The sequence below is a fragment of the Mandrillus leucophaeus genome, unplaced genomic scaffold (genome assembly GCF_000951045.1).
Source record: "Mandrillus leucophaeus isolate KB7577 unplaced genomic scaffold, Mleu.le_1.0 Scaffold4, whole genome shotgun sequence".
Lineage (NCBI taxonomy): Eukaryota > Metazoa > Chordata > Mammalia > Primates > Cercopithecidae > Mandrillus > Mandrillus leucophaeus.
The window spans coordinates 1,558,007-1,584,046 of NW_012104253.1; the positions used below are offsets into that span (position 1 = coordinate 1,558,007).

Consider the following 26,040-nt stretch of genomic DNA (forward strand, 5'->3'; position numbering starts at 1 on the left):
ATCCCAGCACTTTGAGAGGCCGAGGAGGGTGGATCACCTGAGGTCAGGAGTTTGAGACCAGCCTGACCAACATAGTGAAACTCCATCTCTACTAAAAATACAAAATCAGTTGGGCATGGTGGCGCATGCCTGTAATCTCAGCTACTCAGGAGGCTGAGGCAGGAGAATTGCTTGAACCCGGGAGGCAGAGATTGTAGTGAGCCAAGATTGCACCATTGCACTCCAGACTGGGCAATAAGAGTGAAACTTTGTCTCAAAAAAAAAAAAAAAAAAATTGATGAGGATGGGAAAAACGAGAACCCTCATATCTTACTGGTGGAACACAAAACGGTGTAGCCACTGTGAAAAACACTTTGACATCCTTAATAAGTTCAACACGTAATCGCCATATGACCTGCAATTCCACTTACAGACAGACACCCAATAGAACTGGGAACATACATCCTCCCTAAAGACTTGCACCCAAATGTTGACAGCAGCATTATTCACAGTAGCCAATAAGCAGAAACAATCCAAATGTCCATCCACTGGTGAAATGATAAACCAGTGTGGCCTATCCATACAACAGAGCTGTTATGCAGTCGTAAAAAGGAATTAAGAACTGATACATCTACAATGTGGATGAACTCTGAAACATGATACAAAGTGAAAGATGTCAGATAAAAAAGGCCATACAGTATATGATCCAATTTATATAAAATGTCTAGAATAGGCAAAGTCATAGAAATAGAAAGCAGATGAGTGGCTGCCATGGGCAGAGGGGCTGGTTCTGTGAGAAGAGGAAGTGACTCTAATGGGTAAGGGTGTTTTTTTTGGAGTGATGAAAACATTCTGGAATTGGATAGTGCTAACTGTTGCACACTCTGTGAATATGCTAAAAACCACTGAGCTGCATACTGTAGAAGGCTGAAATTTTATGCTATGTGGGTTGTAACTTAAAAGGAACAATATAAAGTAGTTAGAAGGAAAAAAAGGAACATATTAACAGTGGTGTGTCAAAGGAGTCCACCTGGGTGCAGGCAACCAGCGAATGTAAGGACAATAATGAAACTAACGACAAGCAGCTTGCTTTTCATAATCACTGTACCCTAGCAGTGCTAAACATGGCAGAGATAAAGGCTCCTCTCTGCAGGGCGGACTGCTCCCTCTGGGCCACTGTGAGTAGTCACTGTGCGCAGACGGAAAACGGAGCATGTGTTATACTTCATTATGTACAACCTCATGTTTGCACAGTGCTGTATCATTCACACAGGACTGTCGGAGACATTACCATCCCCATAACCCTCTGGAGGAGGAAGACCCACCAATGAGGACGAGAAGCCTCCCTGTGGCCACGACTCCACAGAGCTCTGGAGCCGAATACCGATTTCAGCAAAGGGCCTCCCACCAACCACACTCCCCAGGGCTGGTGGACAGACTGGGGTCCTCATCCCTGAGGCCTCACCATGACCAAAATGTAGACAGTTAGGCACAAAGGCATGTACCCGACTCTTTACCTCTCTCCTGACTCCACTGAAGGTTTCTCTGCCCAACAAGGAACCATTCCTCCCCGCCCTACTGCTGCCTCCACAACTGGCAACTTCACCGGTTTCCCAACAGAGTTACCAAATAGGGACTAGCAGGATTCTGGGCAAATAAGTCTCAAAAAACCACAACAGCCCCCAGTTATAAACTTCAACAGAAATCTATTCAGCATGGGAACCAAGCCTGTGAGATCTTTTAGGGTAACTAGATAGTCCATTCGAATCAGACTTCTGCTTGTGAGCTGGGTGCTGGAGGTCAGGAGAACACAGACCGTGCTGGGATGCACTGTCAGCTGAAACACGGCAGGAGCTGGCCAGCGGAGGGCCAAACAGGAAACGGAATTTCTTCAACAAACCAGGAGAGGCACTCAGCATTTTCTCCATGACAAGATTGACTTTTACTTTCTTCTTTATACTTCTGGGTACTGATTTATTATCATTATTATTATAAAACAGAGGTTCCAAAATATAGGCACATTTAAAAAATAATATTCACTTAGTAAAAGTCAGAAACAAAATATTGTTATTTTGAAAGAGAAAATATATGTGTTGACTCATAATCTGTAACCATCTGTTGTTCAGTTCTAAACTTCACAAATTCCGAATTCCAATTGTGATCTTGATGAACCAGAGTGTGTAGACCCTGGGGGCATGGTTCCCCGCATTTGCTGGGAGGCCTCTAGAGGTTGTGGGGATCCTTTTTCCCAGTACCAGCACCCTCACAGTTTCTGTCCTACTGAGGAATGAGTTCCACCAGCTAACTTCTGCTTACCTGGACAGGTGGCTCAATCATTATCCAGGCTGGAAGCATGAGACTGGGATTCAGAGGCTGAGTCCCTACACGGAAGTAAACTCCACCCCTGGAATCACAGGCCCAGATGTGCTGATTTCCACATGCCAAGCTTGTCAATTTCACAGCTCCTGGAGACAAAGAAAAGTACACACACTATAATTACTTTTGTACAATGACTAATCTTTCATCTAATCTATGAACTTTGATTTTCTACTTCAAAGAAAGAAACGAGGCTGCATTTGCAACTGAACTTGGACGCTGAGTCATCGGATCTGTCCTAGTCCATCCACATTGGCTGTGTGGACTCAGCTGGGCTTGAGAACATTGTAACTCAAGAGAGTAATGATGGCCTCTGGCCACTCTGCCACCTGCCAGGCACCACACGGCACCCCTTCCAGGCAACAGGCAAAGCAGTCAGGATGCTGTTAGCACAGCACCCTGAACCACCAAGCCCTGGGATTAGTATCTCAATGTGGGTCCTATCATCAGCTTCCTCAGAGATGTGACTAATGCCAGTGAATTCTGGATTTGGAGAGAGGGAACTCGCATTTACAGATAATCTTAATCTTAATTAGAATTAAACTGACTGGGCACAGTGGCACACACCTGTAATCTTAGCACTTTCAGAGGCCATGGTGGGTGGATCAGTTGAGCCCAGAAGTTCAAGACCAGCTTGGGCAGCATAGTGAGACCCTGTCTCTACAAAATACACAGAAATTAGTTGGGTATGGTGGCACACACCTGTAGTCTTGGGAGGCTACTTGGGAGGCTGAGATCGCTTGGGCCCAGCAAGTCAAGGCTGCAGTGAGCCATGATGGTGCCACTGCACTCCAGCCTGGGTGACAGAGCGAGCCCCCTCTCAAAAAAACAAAACTAAGTCTCCCAAAGAATCTTCATTTTTATTCATTTCTCACTGCTATTGAGACTGATTGCAAGAGGAAAGGAAATGGGAAGAGTTTTTTAAAAACAGAAATTACATTTGATAATAGTCTGGCTAAAAGAACAGCAGTCAACAGTTCCTGAGCAGCTGCTGTGGACAGGCTGTCAGCCAGGTCTTCACACACTCATCTCAAACCCACAACAGTGACACACGATGAGTGTCATCCCACTTCACCCACGAGACCATCAGGACTCAGCCAGAAAGAGATCTGCTGAGGGCCACAAGGCAGGAGGTGGCCAGGCCAGGAGGCAAAGGAGGATCTAAGGCTTGGACCTGGGTCGGCCTGGGTCCTCTGCATCAGCAACCTCTGACCTCTGAGACTTTACCTGCAGTGCAATGCACAGATCTTCAGGGTTAAATCAAATTGGTTTGTTTTGTTTTTTGTTCGTTTTTTGTTTTGTTTGTTTCTGAGATAGAGTCTCGTTCTGTCATTCAGGCTGTTGTGCAGTGGTGCAATTTTGGCTCACTGCAACCTCTGCCTCTGGGTTCAAGCGATTCTAGTGCCTCGGCCTCCTGAGTAGCTGGGATTACAGGCACGTGCCACCATGCCCAGCTAATTTTTGTATTTTTAGTAGAGATGGAGTTTCATCATGTTGGCTAGGCTGGTCTCGGACTCCTGACCTCAAGTGATCCGCCCACCTCAGCCTCCCAAAGTGCTGGGATTACACGTGTAAGCCACTACACCCAGCCCAATCGGTTTTAAACAACTAAGTCACCCTCAAAAGTTCCCTCAACTCCCTTCTAGCCAATGCCCTCTACCCTGAGGTAACTGTTGAACTGATTTCTTTTTTTTTTTTTGAGACAGAGTCTCGTTCTGTCGCCCAGGTTGGAGTGCTGTGGTGTGATCTTGGCTCACTGCAACCTCTGCCTCCTGGTTGTTTTTTTTTTTTTTTGAGACAGAGTCTAGCTCTGTCACCCAGGCTGGAGTGCAATGGTGCAATCTCGGTTCACTGCAACCTCTGCCTCCCGGTTTCAAGAGTTCTCCTGCTTCAGCCTCCCAAGTAGCTGGGATTACAGGCGCCTGCCACCACGCCCGGCTAATTTTTGTATTTTTAGTAGAGACGGGGTTTTGCCACGTTGGCCAAGCTGGTCTTGAACTCCTGACCTCAGGTGATCCGGCTGCCTCGGCCTCCCAAAGTGCTGGGATTACAGGCGTGAGCCACTGCACCCGGCCTATTTCATTTTTAAAGAAACCGCCAGTTTCCCCAGTGGAGGTCCTGTGCTCCATGGCCACAGCTGTGTCTGCGGGTTCTGGCTGCCCACGCCTCTGAACCTTTCCACGGCAGCCGTTCTAGGAGAGGTGAAGTTGTATCATGTCGTGGCTTTAATTTGTATTTCCTGCTAAGGAATGACGCTGGGAATCTTTTAATACGCTTATGGGCATCTGTATATCTTCTTTTGTGAAGTGCCTGTTGAAGTTTTTGCTCATTTTAAAATGAACTGTCTCCCGACTGCTGAGTTAGAGGAGTTCTCTGCACATTGTAGGTACTGGTCTTTTGTCAGATACGTGCATTGTAAATCTAGTCTGTGGTTTGGTGTTTCATTTTCTTAACAGTGTTTTTGGATGACAATTTTTAAATTTTGATGGGTTATTCTGACCGGGGATTAAAAGGTGTGCGGCTCCATTAGCTGGCAGTGCTGCCGGAGGAGGGGCAGGTGGAGGACGCCCCACACTGGGTGCAGAATCGGGAGGTGCCGCCCTTGCACAGTTGTCACTGGTATCAGATGACAGCCCACGGAGCGTAGCAAAACACGGAGGCACGACTCTGCCATGTGAGAATCTCGTCATGTGTCTTCAGTTATAACATCAACTTAAAGCTATTCATTCACTGCTACACAAAAGATTATCATTATTCCTCTGTGCATTTTCTAAAGACGACAATTTCTCTATTCCAGAAATTAACTGTATTTTCTCCTTCCTTGATCTTGTACGGAATGTTATACCAGGGAGTGTAAACAGAACTCCCTGGAACTCTAGCATTATATATGCAAAGATCTGTACCAGTCAAAATAAAGTACCTTCAGCAGAAACTCTAGAAATAGCTGAGAAACAAATGCTAATTAAAAAACACTTACGTTAGAGTCTTCAACCTGGCTCTAAGAGAAACTACAGGCAGCAGTGATCATGCTAACAGAGTCACATGTGACAAAAACACACCAGCCAGCATATCAGAGTTGGCAGCAACAACACTGCTCACAGAACGCGGAGTTCACATTACACAGTGAACACCCTTTCAGAACACATAGAAAAGACTGCCATATGATGTACTTCCAGCATACAAACCAGCTGATTCTGAATCGAAGAGACCCTAGGTGAAAGATGACAAAGCGGAACTGAGGGCTTTCCTGCAGATTTTTACCCCAGTGTCACCCAGGCCACCTGGATGAATGAGGTTTGTGAGCCTGCTCCAAGGAAGAGGCAGTCAGGATGTGGTGAACGCGGTGGCAGAGACCACAGCCCTCCCCAAACACTCCATGGCTCCCTCACATTCCCTTAGAGTTAGGCAGGATGGCACGACCAGTTCTGGCAACAGGCTCTGAGCAGAAGCAACTGAATGGTGGAACTGCAGAGCAAAGCAGGCAGGATCAGGAAACCACCACCTGGAGGACCACTGCCCTAGAAGAGGACAGACGCAGGGCCGGCTTCGTGGAAGCGGGGGCCACGGTTCACTGTGTGAAGTCGCTGATGTCTGGGGCTTGCTACCGAAGCACAGCCCAGCCTGGCTGACGCAAACACACTGACATTTTCCTGCCTGTCCCTGTTTTGTCCTTATTTTTTTCTCTTGTTTTTAAAAAATGCTTTAATTACTTTATTCGACAAAGCAGACATTTTCCCTTTAGGATTATTTCTTAAACATATTATTTTAAAACAAAAAGAGGCATTTATTTAATGTTTTACTATTTATAAAATACTTTTCTGTATAAATTACTGCATAATATAATCCTGTTTGTTACCTAACGGCATAAACTGGCACTGAATAGTTCTTCATTAAATGCTGTGACCTGATAAATTAAATTACAAATTTCATTAGTTTGCTAAACAATCCAGCGCCTGACATAATGCATATTTATGTGTACTGGGAGATGAAATGTTATAAGCATCGTAAATATCTGCTAAGTGATGCAAATTTTCTTCCAAAAACTAGGATTATAATAAATCACTACAAAATTCCACATTCAACCACTACAACGTGGTTCAGCAGCCAACCATTTAATTTAAGAATTCCTTTAATTTAATCCTATAGCAGAAATTGCTATGGTAATTTGTATAGGGGCAGAAAGAAGAGGGATGCTGTATCTTAAAAAAAAAAAATTGAGGCCAGGTGCAGTGGCTCATGCCTGTAATCCCAGCACTTTGGGAGGCCGAGGTGAGTGGATCACGAGGTCAGGAGATAAGATCATCCTGGCTAACGCGGTGAAACCTCATATCTACTAAAAATACAAAAAAATTAGCTGGGCGTGGTGGCGGGCACCTGTAGTCCCAGTTACTCGGGAGGCTGAGGCAGGAGAATGGCGTGAACCTGGGAGGTGGAGCTTGCAGTGAGCAGAGATCGTGCCACCGCACTCCAGCCTGGGCGACAGAGCGAGACTCTGTCTCAAAAAAAAAAGAAAAAAAAATTAAAGGCAGAAATCATGTTCATTATTTGATACTTCACTAAAGTCATCCTCATCCTTGAAATTAAAATTTAATTTTTTTTTTTTGAGACAGAGTCTCGCTCTGTCACCCAGGCTGGAGTGTAGTGGTGTGATCCTGGCTCACTGCAATTTCTGCCTCCCAGGATCAAGGGATTCTTGTGCCTCAGGCTCCCAAGTAGCTGGGATTACAGACGTGTGCCACCACACCTGGCTAATTTTTGTATTGTTAGCAGAGATGGGTTTCACCATGTTGGCCAGGCTCGAACTCCCAACCTCAGGTGACCCACCTGCCTTGGCTTCCCAAAGTGCTGAGATTATAAGCATGAGCCACTGTACCTGGCCTTATTTTTAATTAATTAATTATGATGATGATGATAATGATGATTTTGAGACAGTCTTATCCTGTCACCCAGGCTGGAGTGCAGTGGCACCATCTCGGCTCAGCAGTGGCATAATCCTGACTCACTGGAGCCTCCGCCTCTCGGGCTCAAGTGATTCTCGTGCCTCAGCCTCCGGAGTAGCTGGGACTACAGTGCCCACCACCACACCCAGTTAATTTTTGTTTTTTAAGAGATAGGGTTTCGCTATGTTGGCCAGGCTGGTCTCAAACTCCTGGCCTCAAGTGATCCTCCTGCCTTGACCTCTCAAAGTGCTAGGATTACAAGTGTGAGCCACCACACCCATCCTGAAATTAAAATTTCTGCTTGCCATTTAGAGAAGACTGATGATGGTTCAGACCCAACAATGAGTGAGTGCTGCCCAAGGTCAACACTGTCCCTGAGGGAGCACAGGTCATGCTGTCCAAGCCTGCTTGCTACTACTCATAGAACCAGGAAGAACTCGTAAAGAAAATACCAGGGTTGAAGGGAGAACACATGTAAATGTATCTCTGACAAGCTTTTTTTGGTTTGTTTTTTTGAGACTGAGTCTCGCTCTGTTCCCAGGCTGGAGTGCAATGGCATGATCTTGGCTCACTGCAACCTCCATCTCCTGGGTTCAAGCGATTCTCTGGCCTCAGCCTCCTGAGTAACTGGGACTACAGGCTTATGCCACCACGCCCAGCTAATTTTTGTATTTTTAGTAGAGATGGGGTTTCACCATGTTGACCAGGATAGTCTTGATCTCTTGACCTCGTGATCCATCCACCTCAGCCTCTCAAAGTGCTGAGATTACAGGCGTGAACCACCACACCTGGCCGACAAGTTTTTATAACCTAACATCTTCTGCCTCATGCCCTGGGAAGGCTGATGGCAACTCAGAGCAAGAGTTGAGAATTTTCCTGGGAGGGTGGGAGTCACATCATCCACCAGGCGGCTGTGTGTGATGACATCCTGTACCTGCGTGGAACGCAGTTTTATCTTTGATTACCAGTAACATGGCCAAATATAGGATCAAAACTCATATCCCAGAGTTACTCAGAAATGGAGCTGCAAATAGTACTGCCTTTCCCTGACATTTTAAATCCTGCTGGTGCAGTTGCATGCAGTTGTAATCCCAGCACTTCGGGAGGCTGATGTGGGAGCATCACTGGAGCCCAGGAGTTTGAGACCAGCCTGGGCAACATAGCGAGATCCTATCCCAAATTAAAACAAAAATCCTGTTGGTTACGTACTGTCACCAAGCAATTGGCCTCTGCCTGTAAAGTCCCTACACATTCTGTGTGTAAACTTCCAACAAAAGTAATATGAATCAAACTCAAAAAATAATGTGAGTCAAACTAAAATAATTTTTTTTTTTTTTTTTTAAGAAACAGGAGCTTGCTCTATTGCCTAGATTAGGCTCAACTTCCCAGGCTCAAGCAATCCTCCTGCCTCAGCCTCCCAAGCAGCTAGGACAACAGGTGCATGACACCGTGCTTGGCTCTGAAATGACAGGTAGAAGCAGAGTGCTATGATGGGGACAGTCACTGAAGAATGTTTGGAGGGGAGGTGGCAATCTCAACTGAGTCCTGAAGGAAGAAGAGTTGAAGAAAGGAAAGCAGCCCACGGAAGGAATGCTAAGCTGCAGGAAGAGAAGCAAATGGGCGGCATGAATGTGCACATTCCCATGAATGGGAAGGGCAGGAGTTCAAGACTAGCCTGGCCAACACGGTGAAACCCCATCTCTACCCAAATATGAAAGTGAGCTGGGGCCCCAACACAAAGGCCAGGAGCCCCTGATGCACGAGGCCTTGGAACGGCAGGCCGGGCCTGGCTGCGAGACCCTGGGCGCCACACCAAACACTGGAGCTTTATTCTAGTGGCAACGTGGAGCCACGTAACATGGAGGGTGACACCATCTCAGCTGGGTTTGAGGAAGCCAGCTCTGGTAGCCGTGGTGGGAGGTGGGCACACCTGGTGCCATGAGGCAGCTATTGTACTATAGCAACTTGCTGACGAGGGGGCTCCACACTGGCAGTGGTGGGAGGGAAGCAGAGGTCCAGAAGCAGGGAGACCCTTGGGTAGATGGCCAGGACACTGCTGAGAGACTGGCCAAAAGAAGACTCTGGTCTTTCCAGCAGAATTTACTGGGAGCAGCAGGGCTCAGTGGCTCACCCCTGTAATCTCACCACTTTGGGAGGCCAAGGCGGGTGAATCACCTGAGGTCAGGAGTTCGAGACCAGCCTGGCCAACACAGTGAAACACTGTCTCTACTAAAAATACAAAAATTAGCTGGGTGGGGTGGCATGGGCCTGTAATCCCAGCCACTTGGGAGATTGAGGCAGGAGAATCACTTGAACCTGGGAGACGGAGGTTGCAGTGAGCCAAAAATCACACCATTGTACTCCAGCCTGGGCAACAAAGTGAGACACTGTCTCAAAAAAATAAAAAATAAAAAATAAAAATAAATAAATAAATAAATAAATAAGGAATTTAGTGGGAGCAGAGAAGAGAAGTTAAGAAAAAGAGCACAATTGGGGGAGGCTAAATTTGATATTGAACAAAATCGTCAAATGCAGTCACTATGTTTCCATTCATTGCTGAGTGCACCCCTGACTGCTGACTTTTACAAGTATTTTTAGAGGTACAGTCTTGCTATGTTGGCCAGGTTGGTCTTAAACTCCTGGCCTCAAGCAATCCTCCCAAAGTGCTAGGATTACAGGTGTAAGCCACTGCACCTAGCCCACTGCTGACTTGTAAAAGATAAATGAAGCACCCCAATTAATTCCAGATAAGTAACACAGGCAGCAGCCATGTCAGTCTGACTCTTCTTTACAGTCAATCCCATTCAACGTACGCCACCTGATGACAGCTGCCACGCACAGTCATACATGGGCTCCTGTGCAGATAGCACGCCTGAATTCAAAATTATCACTTAAATATGTAATTACTAAAAGGTCTCTTGGGTGGGGTGCAGTGGCTCACACCTGTAATCCCAGCACTTTGGGAGGCCGAGGCAGGTGGATCAGTTGAGGTCAGGAGTTCGAGACCAGCTTGGCCAACATGATGAAACCCTGTCTCTACTAAACATACAAACACTAGCTAGGCATAGCTGTGCATGCCCGTAATCCCAGCTACTCGGGAGGCCGAGGCAGGAGAATCGCTTGAACCCAGGAGGCGGAGGTCTCAGTGAGCCAAGACTGTGTCACTGCACTCCAGCCAGGGTGACAGAGTAAGACTCTGTCTCAAACAAACAAACAAACACAGAAACAAAAAAAGAAGTCTCTTGACCTACCTGCTTTTCCTGCAGGACACAGACCATACCTGGAGAGAGCCCAATACCTGAATACCTGGTGCCCCTGGCCTGATGCTCACTGCCCCTACCCTGGCATAGTAAAGGCTGGGGGGTGGCTGTTCTTTCTAGGGGAGAAACCCAGATTCAGTGAGATTGAGTCTCAAGAGTGAGAGGGAAGCCAGGCATGGTAGCTCATGCCTGTAATCCCAGCACTTTGGGAGGCCGAGGCCAGCGGATCACGAGGTCAGGAGATTGAGACCATCTGGCTAACACGGTGAAACCCCATCTCTACTAAAAATACAAAAAATTAACCAGGCGTGGTGGCGGGCGCCTGTAGTCCCAGCTACTTGGGAGGCTGAGGCAGGAGAATGGCGTGAACCTGGGAGGTGGAGCTTGCAGTGAGCCGAGATCGCGCCACTGCACTCCAGCCTGGGCAACAGAGCGAGACTCTGTCTCAAAAAAAAAAAAGCAAAACAAAAAACAAAAGTGAAAGGGAAATAGGAACAAGTCCACCCTGAGTCCAAGATGACATCGGACCCTCCAGTGTTCAGCAGATATTCATTGAGGGGATGGGTGTGTGAGCAGAGGAATGGCCTGGGGGTCCTAGTTGCCTGCTCACCTCCCTTGCCCCCAACACAAAGCTGCCAACCCTGGACTTGCTGCATTCTCTCAGGATGTGTAGGAAACAGGAAAGGAGTCTTAATCTGACATTTCAAGATCAACCAGATAACTCAGATAAATAAACAAAATCTAAAGTTCAGGGCAGGATAAGGACTAAGCAAGGTGGTGCTTTAACAAGAGATGCTGGATTTGCCCTCCCTGTGGCACAAACTGGGGCAACACAAGCAAAAGCCCCACGACGAGCAGCTAACAAAGGCTAGAGAGCACCCCCAAGCAAGATGTGTCACAGCCTTCGGATGACCACACCGCCCGGAGATGGCCCACACTTAGACAGGATGCCCCGTGCATCCTCCGGGCGGTTGGGCTTGGGGGTTGCTGCTCCCATTAGAAAGGAGAGGAAACCAAGGCTAGGCATGGTGGCTCACAGTTGTAATCCCAGCACACTGGGAGGACGAGGCAGGTGGATCACTTGAGGTCAGGAGTTCAAGCAGCCTGGCCAACATGATGAAACCCCACCTCTACCCAAAATACAAAAGTTAGCAGGGGCCGTGCGCGGTGGCTCACACCTGTAATCCCAGCACTTCGGGAGGCGGAGGCAGGCCTATCACCTGAGGTCAGGAGTTCAGGACCAGACTGGCCAACATGGCGAAACCCTGTCTCTACTAAAAACACAAAAAATTAGTCAGGTGCAGTGGTGGGTGCCTGTAATATCAGCTACTCAGGAGGCTGAGACAGGGAGAATTGCTTGAACCCGGGAAGACAGAGGCTGCAGAAAGCCAAGATTGTGCCACTGCACTCCAGTTTGGGCGACAGAGCTAAACTCCATCTCAAAAAAATAAAATAAAACAAAATAATTAGCTGGGCATGGCGGCACATGCCTGTGGTCCCAGCTACTTGGGAGGCTGTGGTGGGAGGACTGCCTAAGCCTGGGAAGGCAGAGGTTGCAGTGAGTCAAGATCGTGCCACTGCACTCCAGCCTGGGTGACACAGTAAGACCCCATCTGGAAAAAAAAAAAAAAAGCAAGAAGAGCAAACTGCGGTTCGAGGTAACAGCAGCTTGCTCAGAGTCCCAGAGCCTGCCTGGGGCCCAGCTGTCCTGCCTCTGCCATGAATTCCCACACCTCTGCCTGTGACTTCCTTGCACTTGCACCCACTGCATGTCTGATCCATTTCAGGCTCAGCTGGATACTTACATTAGTTTGCTAACGATTTTGCAGGAAGAACACAGGGGCTCAGTGAAAACCTGCCCATCCACAGCGACCAGGACCCCCAGGCCATCCCTCTACTCACACACCCATCCCCTCAATGAATATCTGCTGAACACCAGAGGGCCCAAGGCCATCTTGGACTCAGGGTGGACTTGTTCCTGTTTCCCTTGCACCCTTGAGACTCAATCCCACTCAAGCCAGTTTCTCCCCTAGAGAAACCTCCCAGTGAAGCCCAAATACACACCTTAGAGACCTGTACCACTTTGGCCAGCTAGCCAGTGCTGGGAGGACTGGATCGAGCCAGGAGGGAGGCACGAGCTGTGCTGGAGGTGGGAGGCCCAGGCAGGGCTGACTCCAGCAGTTCAGAAAATGGGACGACACCCGTTCACTCTGAACCCCACCATGGTGCGGCAGCCTTCCTGGAGGGGCTGGGAAGGGGACGTGCAGGGGAAACAGTTCTGCTTCTCACCCAAATGGTGCAGGTGAACACGGCCTCCCACAGTGCTCAAGATTCAGGAGCAGGGAGAACACACATCACGCCCTGGACTTTTTACCCCCAGAGGGAACTAGTGGCATTTTCCAGTTAGTCTGGGTAGGAGCTGCTGGAGAAAGGTTCAGGACCAGTACGGTCTCTGAACAAATGAAAGGCTTCCCAGGGCAGGCGACATGTCAGCCAGCACCAATGTTCAGGCCACTCTCAGCCTCAGCCTTGTCTGATCAGTCACTGTCAGTGATGCGGAGAGTGGGGTGTTCTCAAAAAGCTAGATGCTGACTGGTGGGTCCAAAAGGCAGGTGGGGAGGCCCAAAGAACAAAGAACAAAAACTGCCCTGTACAAACCTTCAATTCCCAAGCCTTGGAACAGAACTTGCTTCTTCAGTTGAGTTAGTGTTCAGGGGCCTTTTCAGGCAAAAGAATAGGTGATGTCTACTCAGCACCCCGTAGGAGCCCCCAGGGCTGAGCACGCCAACCACCACCAGGCTGCCTAGGACAATGCTTGCTTTACAGAATGGCAAAAGGCTCTCCTTGACAGCTGGTAGCATACAGACTGCAAGGCAGCCAGGGGCTTGGGGAGAAGGGGGACAAGCCCTTCTCTTCTTGCTTTCTTTTTTTTTTTTTCTTTTGAGACAGAGTCTTGCTCTGTCACCCAGGTTGGAGTGCAATGGCATGGATCTCAGCTCACTGCAACCTCTGCCTACCAAGTTCAAATGATTCTCGTGCCTCAGCCTCCCAAGTAGCTGGAATTACAGGCGTGTGTCACCACACCCAGGTAATTTTTGTATTTTTAGTAGAGATGGGGTTTCACCATGTTGGCCAGGCTGGGCTTGAACTCCTGACCTCAGGTGATCCACCCGCCTCGGCCTCCCAAAGTGCTGGGATTATAGGCATTAGCCACTGTGCTCAGCCCTCTTCTTGCTTTCTTTCTCCCCCTCCTCCTTTTTTTTTTTTTTTTGGTGAGTACATGTGGTTGAGTTCTTACACAATTCAAATCTACCACATAACCAAATGCTGGTTGTAAGTTAAAAAGCTGGGAAGCCTCGCAGCCAGGAAGTTCCTAAGTCAGTCCTGCTGCCAGCGCAGGGCTCACCCGGGCCCTGGGGGCCATCTGCACAACTCCACCTGCAGGCAAACCACACCTACGCTTCCTGATCCACCAAGAATCTACTCAGAGAGAAACCTAACGTGGGCTTATGTTATCAGTTCTTGGAACATGAATGAATTATTTACAAATAGCAGCATTACATTTCTTTCTTCTTTTTTTTTGAAACAGAGTCTCGCTCTGTTGCCTAGGCTGGAGTGCAATGGCATGATCTTGGCTTACTGCAACCCCCACTTCCCGGGTTCAAGCAATTCTCCTGCCTCAGCCTCCTGAGTAGCTGGGATTATAGGAGTGCGCTGCCATGCCTAGCTAATTTTTTTTTTTTTTTTTGTATTTTTAGTAGAGACAGGGTGTCACCATGTTGGCCAGGCTGGTCTCGAACTCTTGACCTCAGGTGATCCACCCACCTCAGCCTCCCAAAGTGCTGGGATGACAAGTGTGAGCCACCGCTCCCGGCCTTCAAATAGCACTACATTTCTTAGCCTACTCTGCGGCTTTTGAGGGGAGATGCAGAGAAAAGCAGGAGCTAGAGGGCGCAGGTCCTCCTGGATCTGGCTGAGCTGAAGGAGAGGTGGCACCTGTGTGCTAAGCCACTCTCCTCTGCCAGTACTGTCCTGAGGGGATGGACAAACGTGGCACCCATCCTGTCGTAGGAACACCCATCTTTTTAGCTTTTAAGGTCATAAAGCTATGTTCCATATTCAGACAGACTGACAGGCAGCTGCATCACCACTATCCTTCAAGCTGCTCTCAGTGAGTGGCCCCTTGATCTGAGGACGTGCGCCCTCCTCAGGTTCTGACAGCCCTGCAAACTCTAAGGGGCAGGGGAAGGGACAAAGCCCAGAGCCGGTCTAGTCTGGAAGAGTGGCCAACTGAGCTCCTGAAATCCAGCAACTTATAAATATCCTCTCAGAACTCTCACGAGTTGAACACAGGCCGGGAAGTTTTGTCCGACATCACGCTGTGTTGCGGTTTTAGGGCAGTGAGGGCACCGGCAGGCGTACTCACGAGGCGGCCATACCTAGCTGGGAGAGGTCCAGCCTGGTCCAGTGCATGCCCGTGGGGCAGCTCTTGGAGAGCGTCCTGATGAAGACCTGGCCAAGGCCGTCCAGCGCCCACAGCGCATCCTGGCAGGCGGCGTAGGCGCGCATCTCGGCGTCGGGAGGCAGCTGCACCGTGGAGGGCCGCGACTGTGCACTCTGGGCGCTGACGCTGCACAGGTCCTTGCTGCTCTGGCACAGCCACAGGAAGCTTCCTGCAGAAAGGGGTCATGTTTGTCATCAAGGTGCTGTCTGCACCGAGCTGCCTGCCCTAAATGCACAAGGCAGCCTTTGCCTTTCGGCAGACGCCGGCCACCTGGTCGCGGATGCTGGCTCACTCACCCGCCCATTCCCACGTGGGCAGGAGTGGTGTAGCACTTTAAGGTAGAAGGCAGAGGGAAACACCACGACTAACAAGAAACATGCCTGAGATGTTGGAAAGAAATGGAAAGAAGGCAAGGCTTAGGAGATTTTATGACGGCCATAATGTTGGCTTAGTGGCTTTGACTTCCCATTTTTCATGGGCTGGGAAGTTTTTCACTGAACAAAGGCATCAGAGCATTTTTAATATAGAAAGTTAATTTTACCAAGAGGAGAAGACTATCAACTCAGTGCCCTGGAGGGAGGGAGGGAGGGTTAGCAGTTCCTTGGAAGGAGGGTGCCATGGCGCTGTCCCAGGCCTTCTGGGGATGGGGCTGGGGGGTGGGCCAGCTGCTGGAGAAGGCTTAGGAAGCTGGAAAAGCTTCTCTTCCCATCCTTGCCTCAAAATCACATCCTTTCATTCCCTCCAGCATTTTAAAAAAGTCCTTTAGGTTTAACAGATTCTGTTTAAAATGCAAATAATCCTTAGGGCAGTTAAAACCTTGGTCACAGTACATTATCTGAAGTATTACCTACAACTTGTGGCCACATATGTTTTGGAATTCAAACTTTTTCTGTATTTTTGAAAACCTAAGCCAATGGCTATGCTAGAGGTTTACAAAACAACCCCAGAGGGGCCAGGCGCTCCCGGGTGAAGCGCAGTAACATCTCTGCAACATGGATACGGCCACAGCCAACAGATCAACCAAGGCTGGAGGCAGCTATGTGAGATCTGGTCAGGTTCTGCTGCCAAATTAATTTATGCCAAACTTAATAAATAACTTATTGTTGTCAGAGATTTCTGGGTTCCAGAACTGTGGTCCGAACAATCTGGTGAGTAAGAAGTTATTGTACTGACCCAGTCACCCGCATCCTAGTGGGACTAATGGTTTGAACTAAGCAAACGATTCCCTCTTCACCACAGATTTCACAGCATCTTCACGTTTCATCCTCATGCAGTCCTGGAAGGAGGTATGGCTACTTCCCAGAGAGGTCACCTGACTGCCTGGGTTCCCAGCTAACTGGGTGGGAGAACTGCCTCTCCTGGCCGCAGATGCCAGCTCCCTCACCCTCTGGTGTTCTGGCTCCCTCACAAACCCCGTACTCTGTAGGGACACTGAGTCCTGCCCAGAATGTAGTTGGCAGGAGCACCCCCCTGCAGGGCAGGTCTGCCTAATGGGGTGCAAATGTGGGACTTAGGTTATCCACAGGCTGTGAACAAGACAGAAGGAAGTTGCTGGGAGGTGACAGAAGGATTCTCAAGAGGAGATGGGAAGGTGCCCAAAGAAGCTGTGGCCCCTGCCGTGGCACTAGAAGTCATCAGCTGCCAGCCCCGGTGGCTGCACTGTGTGAGCCCCTCCTTCAGAAGGACGCTTTCCCTCATCTTCATCACACTCAGTCCCTCTCAGAGGCTCTCCTGGTCAGGCCTATCCCACTTCAGGGCCCTCCCTCAGCTAACAAGCGCTGCTGGCCTCTGACACCCTCACATGGCCGGTCTCCGAGGCGGCATCACCAACAAGGCCACAGTCGGACCATGGTTTGAACCCTTCCAGTGGCCAAGCCGTGCTCGAGATTTTTCAGCAAGGCTAAGACTGACCCACCTTCCTTCGTGGGAGCCGCAGAGGCCAACACAAAGGCCCATTTTGTAGCAGAAGCTGTCCCACGGGGAACAACATGATTCCAGTAGGTGCCTGGAAAGAGTAAACAAGAAGAGTATGTTAAAGAAAGAAACTTCAGATCTTAGTTCTAGACGACATCCGGCCTTCAAATCCTTTCTCCAGATAATTCTAGAGTGTCCCTGAATTAAGCAACATGAGCAATCACAGCCTGCCATTCATTTCCCTCTGAATACTGCCAGGCAGAGCCACATCCAGCCCAGGGTCATGGAGGCCATGCAGCAGGGAGAGGGCTGGAGAAAAGCAAGGGGTTCACTCATAGAAACGAACCCCAGGATGTGTGGACTGGCATCTATATTCCCAGACCTGGCCAGAGCCCTGCATTTCCAACAGTGGCGATCACTTTCCCTCCAGGAAATGGACCATTCTCTCTCACTAGGTTTGGGTGGACTTTTTCATTTAAAATGTGAAATTGTTAACATAAAAATGACTCCATTTGCTTTTCTTATGTCATAAAAGGTTTCCCCACTATCCCGACACAGGGATCCAAGTTTTAGGAATGACAGATTTTTTAAAAAGGAGAGAAACTGATCACAAAGCAGGGTGCCTTCACTAGACACTTCATACCGCTGGCACTAAACTGTGTTTTCAAGTTGAGATCTTAAAGCTTTTATTTAAATGTTGGCTTTGAAGTGCAGCTGCCTATAAAGCCAGTGTGAAAATTACAGCAATTCACCCACCTATGAGACTTCCCTTAGCGACGTGGAATTCATTCTTGCCCGAGGAGATCCAGACGCCACTGTTATTGACCCCGAGAAGGCTTGGCTGGCACTGAAGCTGCTGGGACCAAAACGCCATGCGCAGCTTATCTGCCACTTTCTCTACAGGGGCTTGGGCAGCTGTGGCCACCGAGTGAGTGGCATGGATTATCGTCTGAAATAAGCTGCACTGGTCAAACACCACATAGTCCGTGATGCTCACCTGGAAGGAGGAGACAGACAAAAGCCCTGCTGTCAGAGCAGTTACAAGTGTAGACTCTCCGCCTTGAGGGAAGGTTCTAGCCCAGGTCCACACCTCTGCATTTCCAGTAACAAGACGACCATCCAAACACAAATGTGCACATGTGCGCTTGTGAAAGGACCAAAAAACGTGGCAGGATGCCATCAAACTGCTAACTCTAACTCCAGCTCCTTTGTAGGGTTGGATTTAAAGGTATGGAAGAATATATTCGCATTTTACACACATGGATCTGTTACAAGCATGTATTACTTTTGTGATTAAGTATCACCCCCTTACACCCCTTGTAAGAAGACTTTCATTCTAATCAGAGTGAGAAAGAAGAATTTTGCCATCTTTTCTGAGACAGTCTTGCTCTGGCATCCAGGCTGGAGCGCAGTGGCACAATCATACTCAGCCCTGACTTCCAGGATCAAGCAATCCTCCCGCCTTGGCCTCCCAAACACAGGCGAATGCCACCACATGTAGCTGATTTTTAAATTTTTTGTAGAGACAGGTCTCCCTATGTTGCCCAGGCTGGTCTTGAACTTCTTAGCTCCAGCGATCTCCCTGCCTTGGCCTCCCAAAGTGTTGGGATCACCAGCATGAACCACTATGCCCGGCTTTAATTTTGCTTTTAAATCAGGTATTTCCAGTGGACAACAGTATACGGTACTTAGAAACATAATATGCATTTAAAAAGGTATCACAAGTAGAGTGATGAACTATTTTTTTTTTTGGAGATACAGTCTTACTCTGCCACCCAGGCTGGAGTGCAGTGGCACAATTTTGGCTCACCGCAACCTCCGCCTCCTGGGTTCAAGAGATTCTCCTGCCTCAGCCTCCCGAGTAGCTGGGACTACAGGTGCACACCACCACACCCAGCTAATTTTTTATATTTTTAGTAAAGATGGGGTTTCACTATGTTGGCCAGGCTGGTCTCGAACTCCTGACCTCAGGTGATCCGCCCGCCTCGGCCTCCCAAAGTGCTGGGATTACAGGTGTGAGCCACCATGTAAGGCTGTGATGAACTAATTTATGATCTGAATTGGGACTACTAATAATTACTGCAGGGCAACAGCATCAACTAGGACCGTCCTGGGTATCTAGACTCTAACCCTAGCTCAGAAGGGTAGCTTGCTTCTATAACATTCCTGAAAAGCATTCATACACCTCAGACATTTCTCCAACCAGCCCTCCCTGCAGGAAGCTCCTCTCTTCTTGAGCAGCTTGATGTAAGGCAAGTTCTTTGAGTGAAAATCTGATTCTCCATCATGTTCACTCACATTTCTGCTCTGCTGGGTTTGATTACATAGAACATCACTGGCATAAATGCCCTACTCCTAGTTGGACACAGTGGCTCACGCCTGTAATCCCAGCACTTTGGGAGGCTGAGGCAGGCGGATTACTTGAGATGAGGAGTTCCAGACCAGCCTGCCAACATGTGAAACCCTGTCTCTACAAAAATACATATATGTATATTTGTACATGTATATGTATATATATGGTTACAAGTGCACAAAATGTATTTTTAAATCATTTGCATAACTATCAAATATTACCTAGTATATAAAATTAGATACATCTGTATACAATGAACATATTATATACAATACACATTTTATCAAAGAGCAAACACAATTCATTTTTCTACATTCTCATCTGAAAGAGACCTCAGAGCAGTCAATGCAAGACAAGCCATCAACAAAGCAAGTCTGAGGTGACAGTAAAACACAAAACAATGGGACAAGATACTTAAGAAACATCAAATATTGGCTGGCGCGGTGGTTCACGCCATAATCCCAGCACTTTGGGAGGCTGAGGCAGGTAGATCACAAGGTCAAGAGATTGAGACCAACCTGGCCAACATGGTGAAACCCTGTCTCTACCAAAAGTACACAAATTAGCTGGGTGTGGTGGCGGGCACCTGTAGTCCCAGCTACTTGGGAGGCTGAGGCAGGAGAAACGCTTGAACCCGGGAGGTGGAGGTTGCAGTGAGTTGAGATTATGCCATTGCACTCCAGCCTGGGTGACAGAGCAAGACTCCGTCTCAAAGAAAAAAAAAAGAAACATCAAATATTTCATGACCATGGACTATCAGTGCAATCTTACCTACCACAGTGGCAGGCTGCGGGAGCAACGCTAACACTCAACTATACCAAAGATGGAGAAAGTAGACATTCCTTTGAAAATCCATTCTAGGGCCGAGGGTGGTGGTTCACGCCTGTAATCCCAGTGCTTTGGGAGGTCAAGGTGGGAGGATTGCTTCAGCCAAGGAGTTCGAGACCAGCCTGGGTAACAGCAAGACCTTGTCTCTACCAAAATAATTAGCCGGGCATGGTGGCATGTGCCTGTGGTCCCAGCTACTTGGGAGACTGAGGTGGGTCCTGATCCCGCCACCACTCCAGCGTGGGCAAAAGAGTGCAACCCTGCCCCAGAAAAAAAGAAAAGAAAAAGAAAAGAGATTCATTCTAGGCACTCCCGCTGGGACCAAATCACACAAAGTGAGCTTGATTATACCCTCATCCTGTTTCTTAAAGTGTTTCCTTTTCTGGAAGCACGTGGGAAATTCTCCTTTCTTTGCTGAAATACCATTTACTTAGAGGCCTTCTAAATAAGCAGAGATAGCTCAATTTTAATTCTGGGTTGGACTTTCAAACCTATTGTCTGGGCTCTTTTATTAGCACATTTATTCATAATTAAACATCATTATTACCTACGTCTTCAAATGGATGTCACTGGGTTTATTTAGCCTATAATAAATTTATAAATAATATCAAAATAAATACGATTTTTTTTTTTTTTTGAGATGGAGTCTCACTTTGTTGCTCAGGCTGGAGTGCAGTGGCATGATCTCGGCTCACTGCAAGCTCTGCCTCCTGAGTTCACGCCATTCTCCTGCCTCAGCCTCCCGAGTAGCTGGGACTACAGGCGCCCGCTACCACGCCCGGCTAATTTTTTTATTTTTAGTAGAGACGGGGTTTCACCAAGTTAGCCAGGATGGTCTCGATCTCCTGACCTTGTGATCCACTGGCCTCGGCCTCCCAAAGTGCTGGGATTACAGGCGTGAGCCACCGCGCCCGGCCAAGATCATTATTTACTCAAAGAGTTTTGCAAATTATTTCCTATGATGAAAAGTCCTTGATGTTTCTAATGTACTCAAACCCAGCAAAGTCTAATCCATCAAATAGAAAAAGTGAATACTATTGGCTGGAAGTGGTGGCTCCACCTGTAATCCCAGCACACTGGGAGGCAGAGCGGGTGGATTTCTCTCTCTCTCTCTCTTTTTTTTTTTTGAGAGGGTCTAGCTCTGTTGCCTAGGTTGGAGTATGGTGGTGTGATCTTGGCTGAAACCTTTGTCTCCTGGGCTCAAACCAGTCTCCCACCTCGGCCTCCCAAGTACTTGGGACCAACGGCGTGTGCCACCATGCCCAACTAATTTTTGTATTTTTGGTAGAGACAGGGTTTCGCCATGTTGCCCAGGCTGGCTTTGAACTCCTGGAATCGAGTGATCTGCCTGACTAGGCCTCTCAAATTGCTGAGATTACAGCGTGAGCCACTGTGCCCAGTCTGGGTGGATTTCTTGAGCTCAGGAGTTTGAGACCAGTCTGGGCAACATGCCAAAACCCTGTCTCTACAAAACACTAGCCGGGCGTGCTGGCACATGCCTGTAGTCCCAGCTACCTGGGAGGCTGAGGTGGGAGAATCACCTGAGCCCAGGAAGTCAAGACTGCAGTGAGCTGTGACTGCACCACTGGACTTCCGCCTGGGTGACGGAAGGAGATCTTGTTTCAAAACAAACAAAAAACAAACAAAAAGTGAACATTTTAAATTTAATCCAGTATCTTTAAGGAAAAGAGAGAGGTAAGAAAAAGGGAACAGAAAAGGTCAGGGAGACCTCAGCATGCGGCCCAGAGCTGAACACCTACTTGCCACCAATGGTCGTCATCTCCTTGAGGCGTCTTGGAAACAATGCCAGTTCTGAACCACAGGTTCCCATGGATGTCCAGGGCCCAGAGAGTCTGCTGATCCCCGAGCGTTATGCAGACAGGTTCTAAAGCTTGCCTTTCGCTGAAAATGAGGAGGAGAACAGGGGGTCAGCACCCACAGGCAGAGTGCCCAGCGTGTCTGGACTGCGGACATCCAGGGTCTCCCAGCAGGCATGGCTGGGAGAAGAGATGTGACCCTGGAGCGGATCATCAAGTACCAGGGAAGGAAGTCTAAGTCTGAGTTAAATTACTGTGCAAGATACACGGTTCAAGTGGGTGGCAGCCTTTGAAAGACACACTGATGACCCAGAATGGCCGGGAACACTCTTCAGAGAGAAAATAACCTAAGAAAAAAGTGAGTAGGCACAAAAGGAATCCAAGGCCCCTGAGCGCCTTCATCTCTCTACTCCCTCCCTCACCAAGGGAGTGACTGTCAACTTCCCCGATGTGCCAGGCTATTCTGTGCAGCGGGGCCTAGGCGGACACTGCCCTCTCTGCTGGGGACGCCCTCCCCCTCCTTCCACATAGTGAAGTCCTCATCAGCTTCAAGGCTTAGCAGTGGGTCCACTCTGCAGGCCGTCTTCCTAGCCTCTGCATGGAGTTCATGGTTCCCTCAGTGCTGCACGCTCCTGTTTAGGGCCATCTGTACTAATGGGTGTCCATTCATGCACGGGGCCCCCCATGAGACCTGCAAGTGGTGAGAGCAGGGCCAGTCTCAGCCCTCTTGGCGCACCCAGCCCCTAGCACCATTCTGGCTTTTTTGTTGTTGTTGTAGCTTTTTTTGTTTGTGTGTTTTTTGTTTTTTGAGATGGAGTCTTGCTCTGTTGCCCAAGCTGGAGTGCAATGGGGCGATCTCGGCTGTCTGCAACCCCCGCCTCCCGGGTTCAAGTGATTCTCCTGCCTCAGCCTCCTGAGTAGCTGGGATTACAGGGACACGTCACCATGCCTGGCTAATTTTTGTATTTTTAATAGAAACGGGGTTTCACTATGTTGGTCAGGCTGATCTTGAACTCCCGACCTCGCAATCTGCCCGCCTCGGCCTCCCAAAGTGCTGGGATTACAGGCATGAGCCACCACACCTGGACCATTCTGGTTCTTAACAGGTATTCACTGAAAGTTTATTGGTTTGCTAAATTCAAACCAAGAATATCCTAATCTAGTTTTTTGAAGGACTATTAATACTTCCATATTAGTAAAATGATCTGATGGCGGTTCTATAACATCTTGAATGGTAAAAAAAAAAAAATAGCTTAATAAATTATAGTTCAGAGATCGGGCCAGGCGCAGTGGCTTATGTCTGTAATCCCAGCACTTTGGGAGGCCGAGGCAGGAGAATTGCTTGAGCCCAAGAGTTCGAGATGAGTCTGGGCAACATGATGAAAACCCAAAACCCGTCTCTACAAAAAATACAAAAATTAGCTAGGCATGGTGGCACATGCCTGTAGTCCCAGCTACTTGGGAGGCTGAGGCAGGAGGATCACTGGAGGTTGAGGCTGCAGTGAGCGGTGATTGTGGCACTGTACCCCAGCCTGGGTGACAGAGTGAGAACCTGTATCCAAAAAAAAAAAAAAAAAGTTACAGTTCAGAGATCAACTTCAATTGATTAGCATGAAAATAAAGAAAAATATTTGGACCTAAGCCGTCACAGACACTAAACAGGAACTACCTGACGGTGGGCAATTCTGAGTAGAGACTGTCATGACAGACTCATGACGCTATGATGCTCAGGGCTGCACAGAGGGCAGCAGCATTTTAAAAAATTGAGCCCTGACTCAATGTCCAGTTTGCTGGTCAGAACTAGGCAGAGATTCAAGCTTAGCCTATAGCTATGGAGGCTGCAGGTACTGCCTCCCAGGAACAGCCTTGTGGTGCCTTGTGGTGTCAAGTGGACAAGAACGAACGGTAGGACAAGCACGACGTGGAAGGCATCTCCGGCCCGCCGGTACCTGACGATGTCACACTTCCACTGCTCGCCTTCTGGACAGAAGCTGCTCACGCCCTCCCGGTACAGGAGGGCCCTCTGCTCTGTCAGCGCCCACACCACATTGTTCCGGGCTGTGATCTGGGACAGCGGGTAGGGACAGTCCACCTTTACGGCTCTGGCACAAGGGCGATCCACACTCAGACCTGCCAGGAAGATGGGAAGAAGCCCCAAAGACACACAGTCAGAATTCCACACCTCATTTTGACTGGGTTATTGGCTTATTTTTCCTTTTTCGGTATTTTGCTATGTTCTTTCATGGTGAGTGCTTTAAAAAAAATTTAGTTAATTAGTTAAAAATATAGACAGGGCCTCTCTATGTGGCCCAGGCTGATCTCAAACTCCTGGGCTCAAGAGATCCTCCCACCTCAGCCTCCCAAAGTGCTGGGATTGCAGGCGGGAGCTGCCCTGTCCGGCTGCTTTTTCGTTGTCAAGTTTAGTCAACGTAAAATGGTTAAATTCTGCCTAAATGTAACATCTATCTCAAAGCAGCTTTAGACATTCTTTGAAAATTGAACAATTCAGAATTATCTGGTGTCCCAATGTAGCTTAAGAAGTTCTAAGAGAAGAACACAAAAGCCAAGAGCAGGAGAGTGGCCAGATGGAGGCCCAGAGGTTGCAAGGCAGAGCAGCTCTTCCAGGCAGAGGGCTGCAGAGCTGCTGCAGTCAGCAGGGACCTGAGGCCTGCAGCCATCCCTGCAGAGAGTTCCAGCACGGCGGCTCCCCTCTGCTCTGACTGGGTGCGAGGTTCCATTAATAAAATGAAACCCCAAACTTCCCAGATGAAATCTGAGGTCTGTTAAACTGCAAGGCAGTGGCAGGCCAAAACTCAGGGTCCCTGGCTCCCTGTTCAGGGCTCTTCCCTTGCCTCCTTGTGGCCTGTCAATAAAGTATGTCTAAATGAGCTCAAAGGCTATTCCCAGGGGAGCAGACAGACCAACTGTCGCCTACAACCCTGTATTCCTTGACCTTAGGCCTGCAATTAGGTCTCAGTACTCAAATATGCTCCGTGACTAATCACAGACGCACCTATGGTATTGCAGTCCTTGGGTGATCTTTCCTTCCACTCAACTAGGTGGGAATCACCTGCAGGACTTCTTACAGACACATTCCCGAGCAGTCCCCAGAGGGACTGGACCTAACCCAACAGGTCTGGGTGGGGCCGGCTATTGTGAAACCACTGTCCTGGTGATTCCTCTAGCACTACTGGTTAAGAGGTCACTCGCTCCTCACCCTCAGGCTAGAAGCACCTCCTGTCTCCCCCATGACCAAAGCTCAAATGTCCTGGCAGCTTAGATGTGCATGTGCCTTGCCAGAGCTACTTTCATTTAAAGAAAGACACAGGAACTAGGCTGGAGAGACCTGGGCCAGCATATGGCCTATGAAGCCAGTAGGGCTGCGCATCCAGGCTGGAGGTTCTTACACACCTAGGAGAGAGCCAGCTGTGCAAGCACTTCAACCTGAAGACTCATCCCTAGCTGACGACTCACAGCAGAGATTAAAACATCCTCCTGAGGCCAGGCGTGGTGGCTCACATCTGTAATGCCAGCACTTTGGGAGGCCGAGGAGGGCAGATCACAAGGTCAGGAGTTCAAGACCAGATTGGCCAACATAGTGAAACCCCGCCTCTACTAAAAATACAAAAATGAGCCAGGTATGGTAGCACATGCCTGTAGTCCCAGCTACGTGCGAGGCTGAGGTAGGAGAATCGCTTGAACCCAGGAGGTGGAGGTTGCAGGGAGCTGAAATTGTGCCACTATACTCCAGCCTGGGCGACACAGCAAGACCCCATCTCAAAACAACAACATTCTCCTGGAATCAGCAATATTCAATGCCTGGAAGACTGATCTTTACATAAATCCGACATGGCCTCTGGACAGCCGATGATAACTCCTGCCCCATGGTTCTTCCAGATACTGATAAATCACACTGCTGGTGGAAGATCCTCCCCCATTCTGCTGACAGTAAACACTAACTGTCATTACAGCTTATTTTTAATAAGCAAGTCCCACTGTGCCCTTCCATCAGCTAAAAACTTCCCTGAGGGCAGCTTCCTGTGACTTGCTGAACTGCTATTTTTATTTC

At 48.6% G+C, this 26,040-nt stretch overlaps 1 protein-coding gene across 1 annotated transcript in view; it reads right to left on the reverse strand.

Moving 5' to 3' along the window:
- The window catches only part of TECPR2 (tectonin beta-propeller repeat containing 2), a 138,428-nt gene that overhangs the window by 30,487 nt on the left and 81,901 nt on the right, over positions 1 to 26,040 (reverse strand). Inside the window, exons 12-17 of the mRNA XM_011991593.1 lie at positions 23,921 to 24,101; positions 21,915 to 22,056; positions 17,730 to 17,970; positions 16,975 to 17,064; positions 14,995 to 15,228; positions 2,296 to 2,444 (exon numbers count right to left, since the gene is read on the reverse strand). Of these exons, the coding sequence (XP_011846983.1) occupies positions 2,296 to 2,444; positions 14,995 to 15,228; positions 16,975 to 17,064; positions 17,730 to 17,970; positions 21,915 to 22,056; positions 23,921 to 24,101 (1,037 nt within the window). The remainder of the gene's footprint in view (positions 1 to 2,295; positions 2,445 to 14,994; positions 15,229 to 16,974; positions 17,065 to 17,729; positions 17,971 to 21,914; positions 22,057 to 23,920; positions 24,102 to 26,040) is intronic.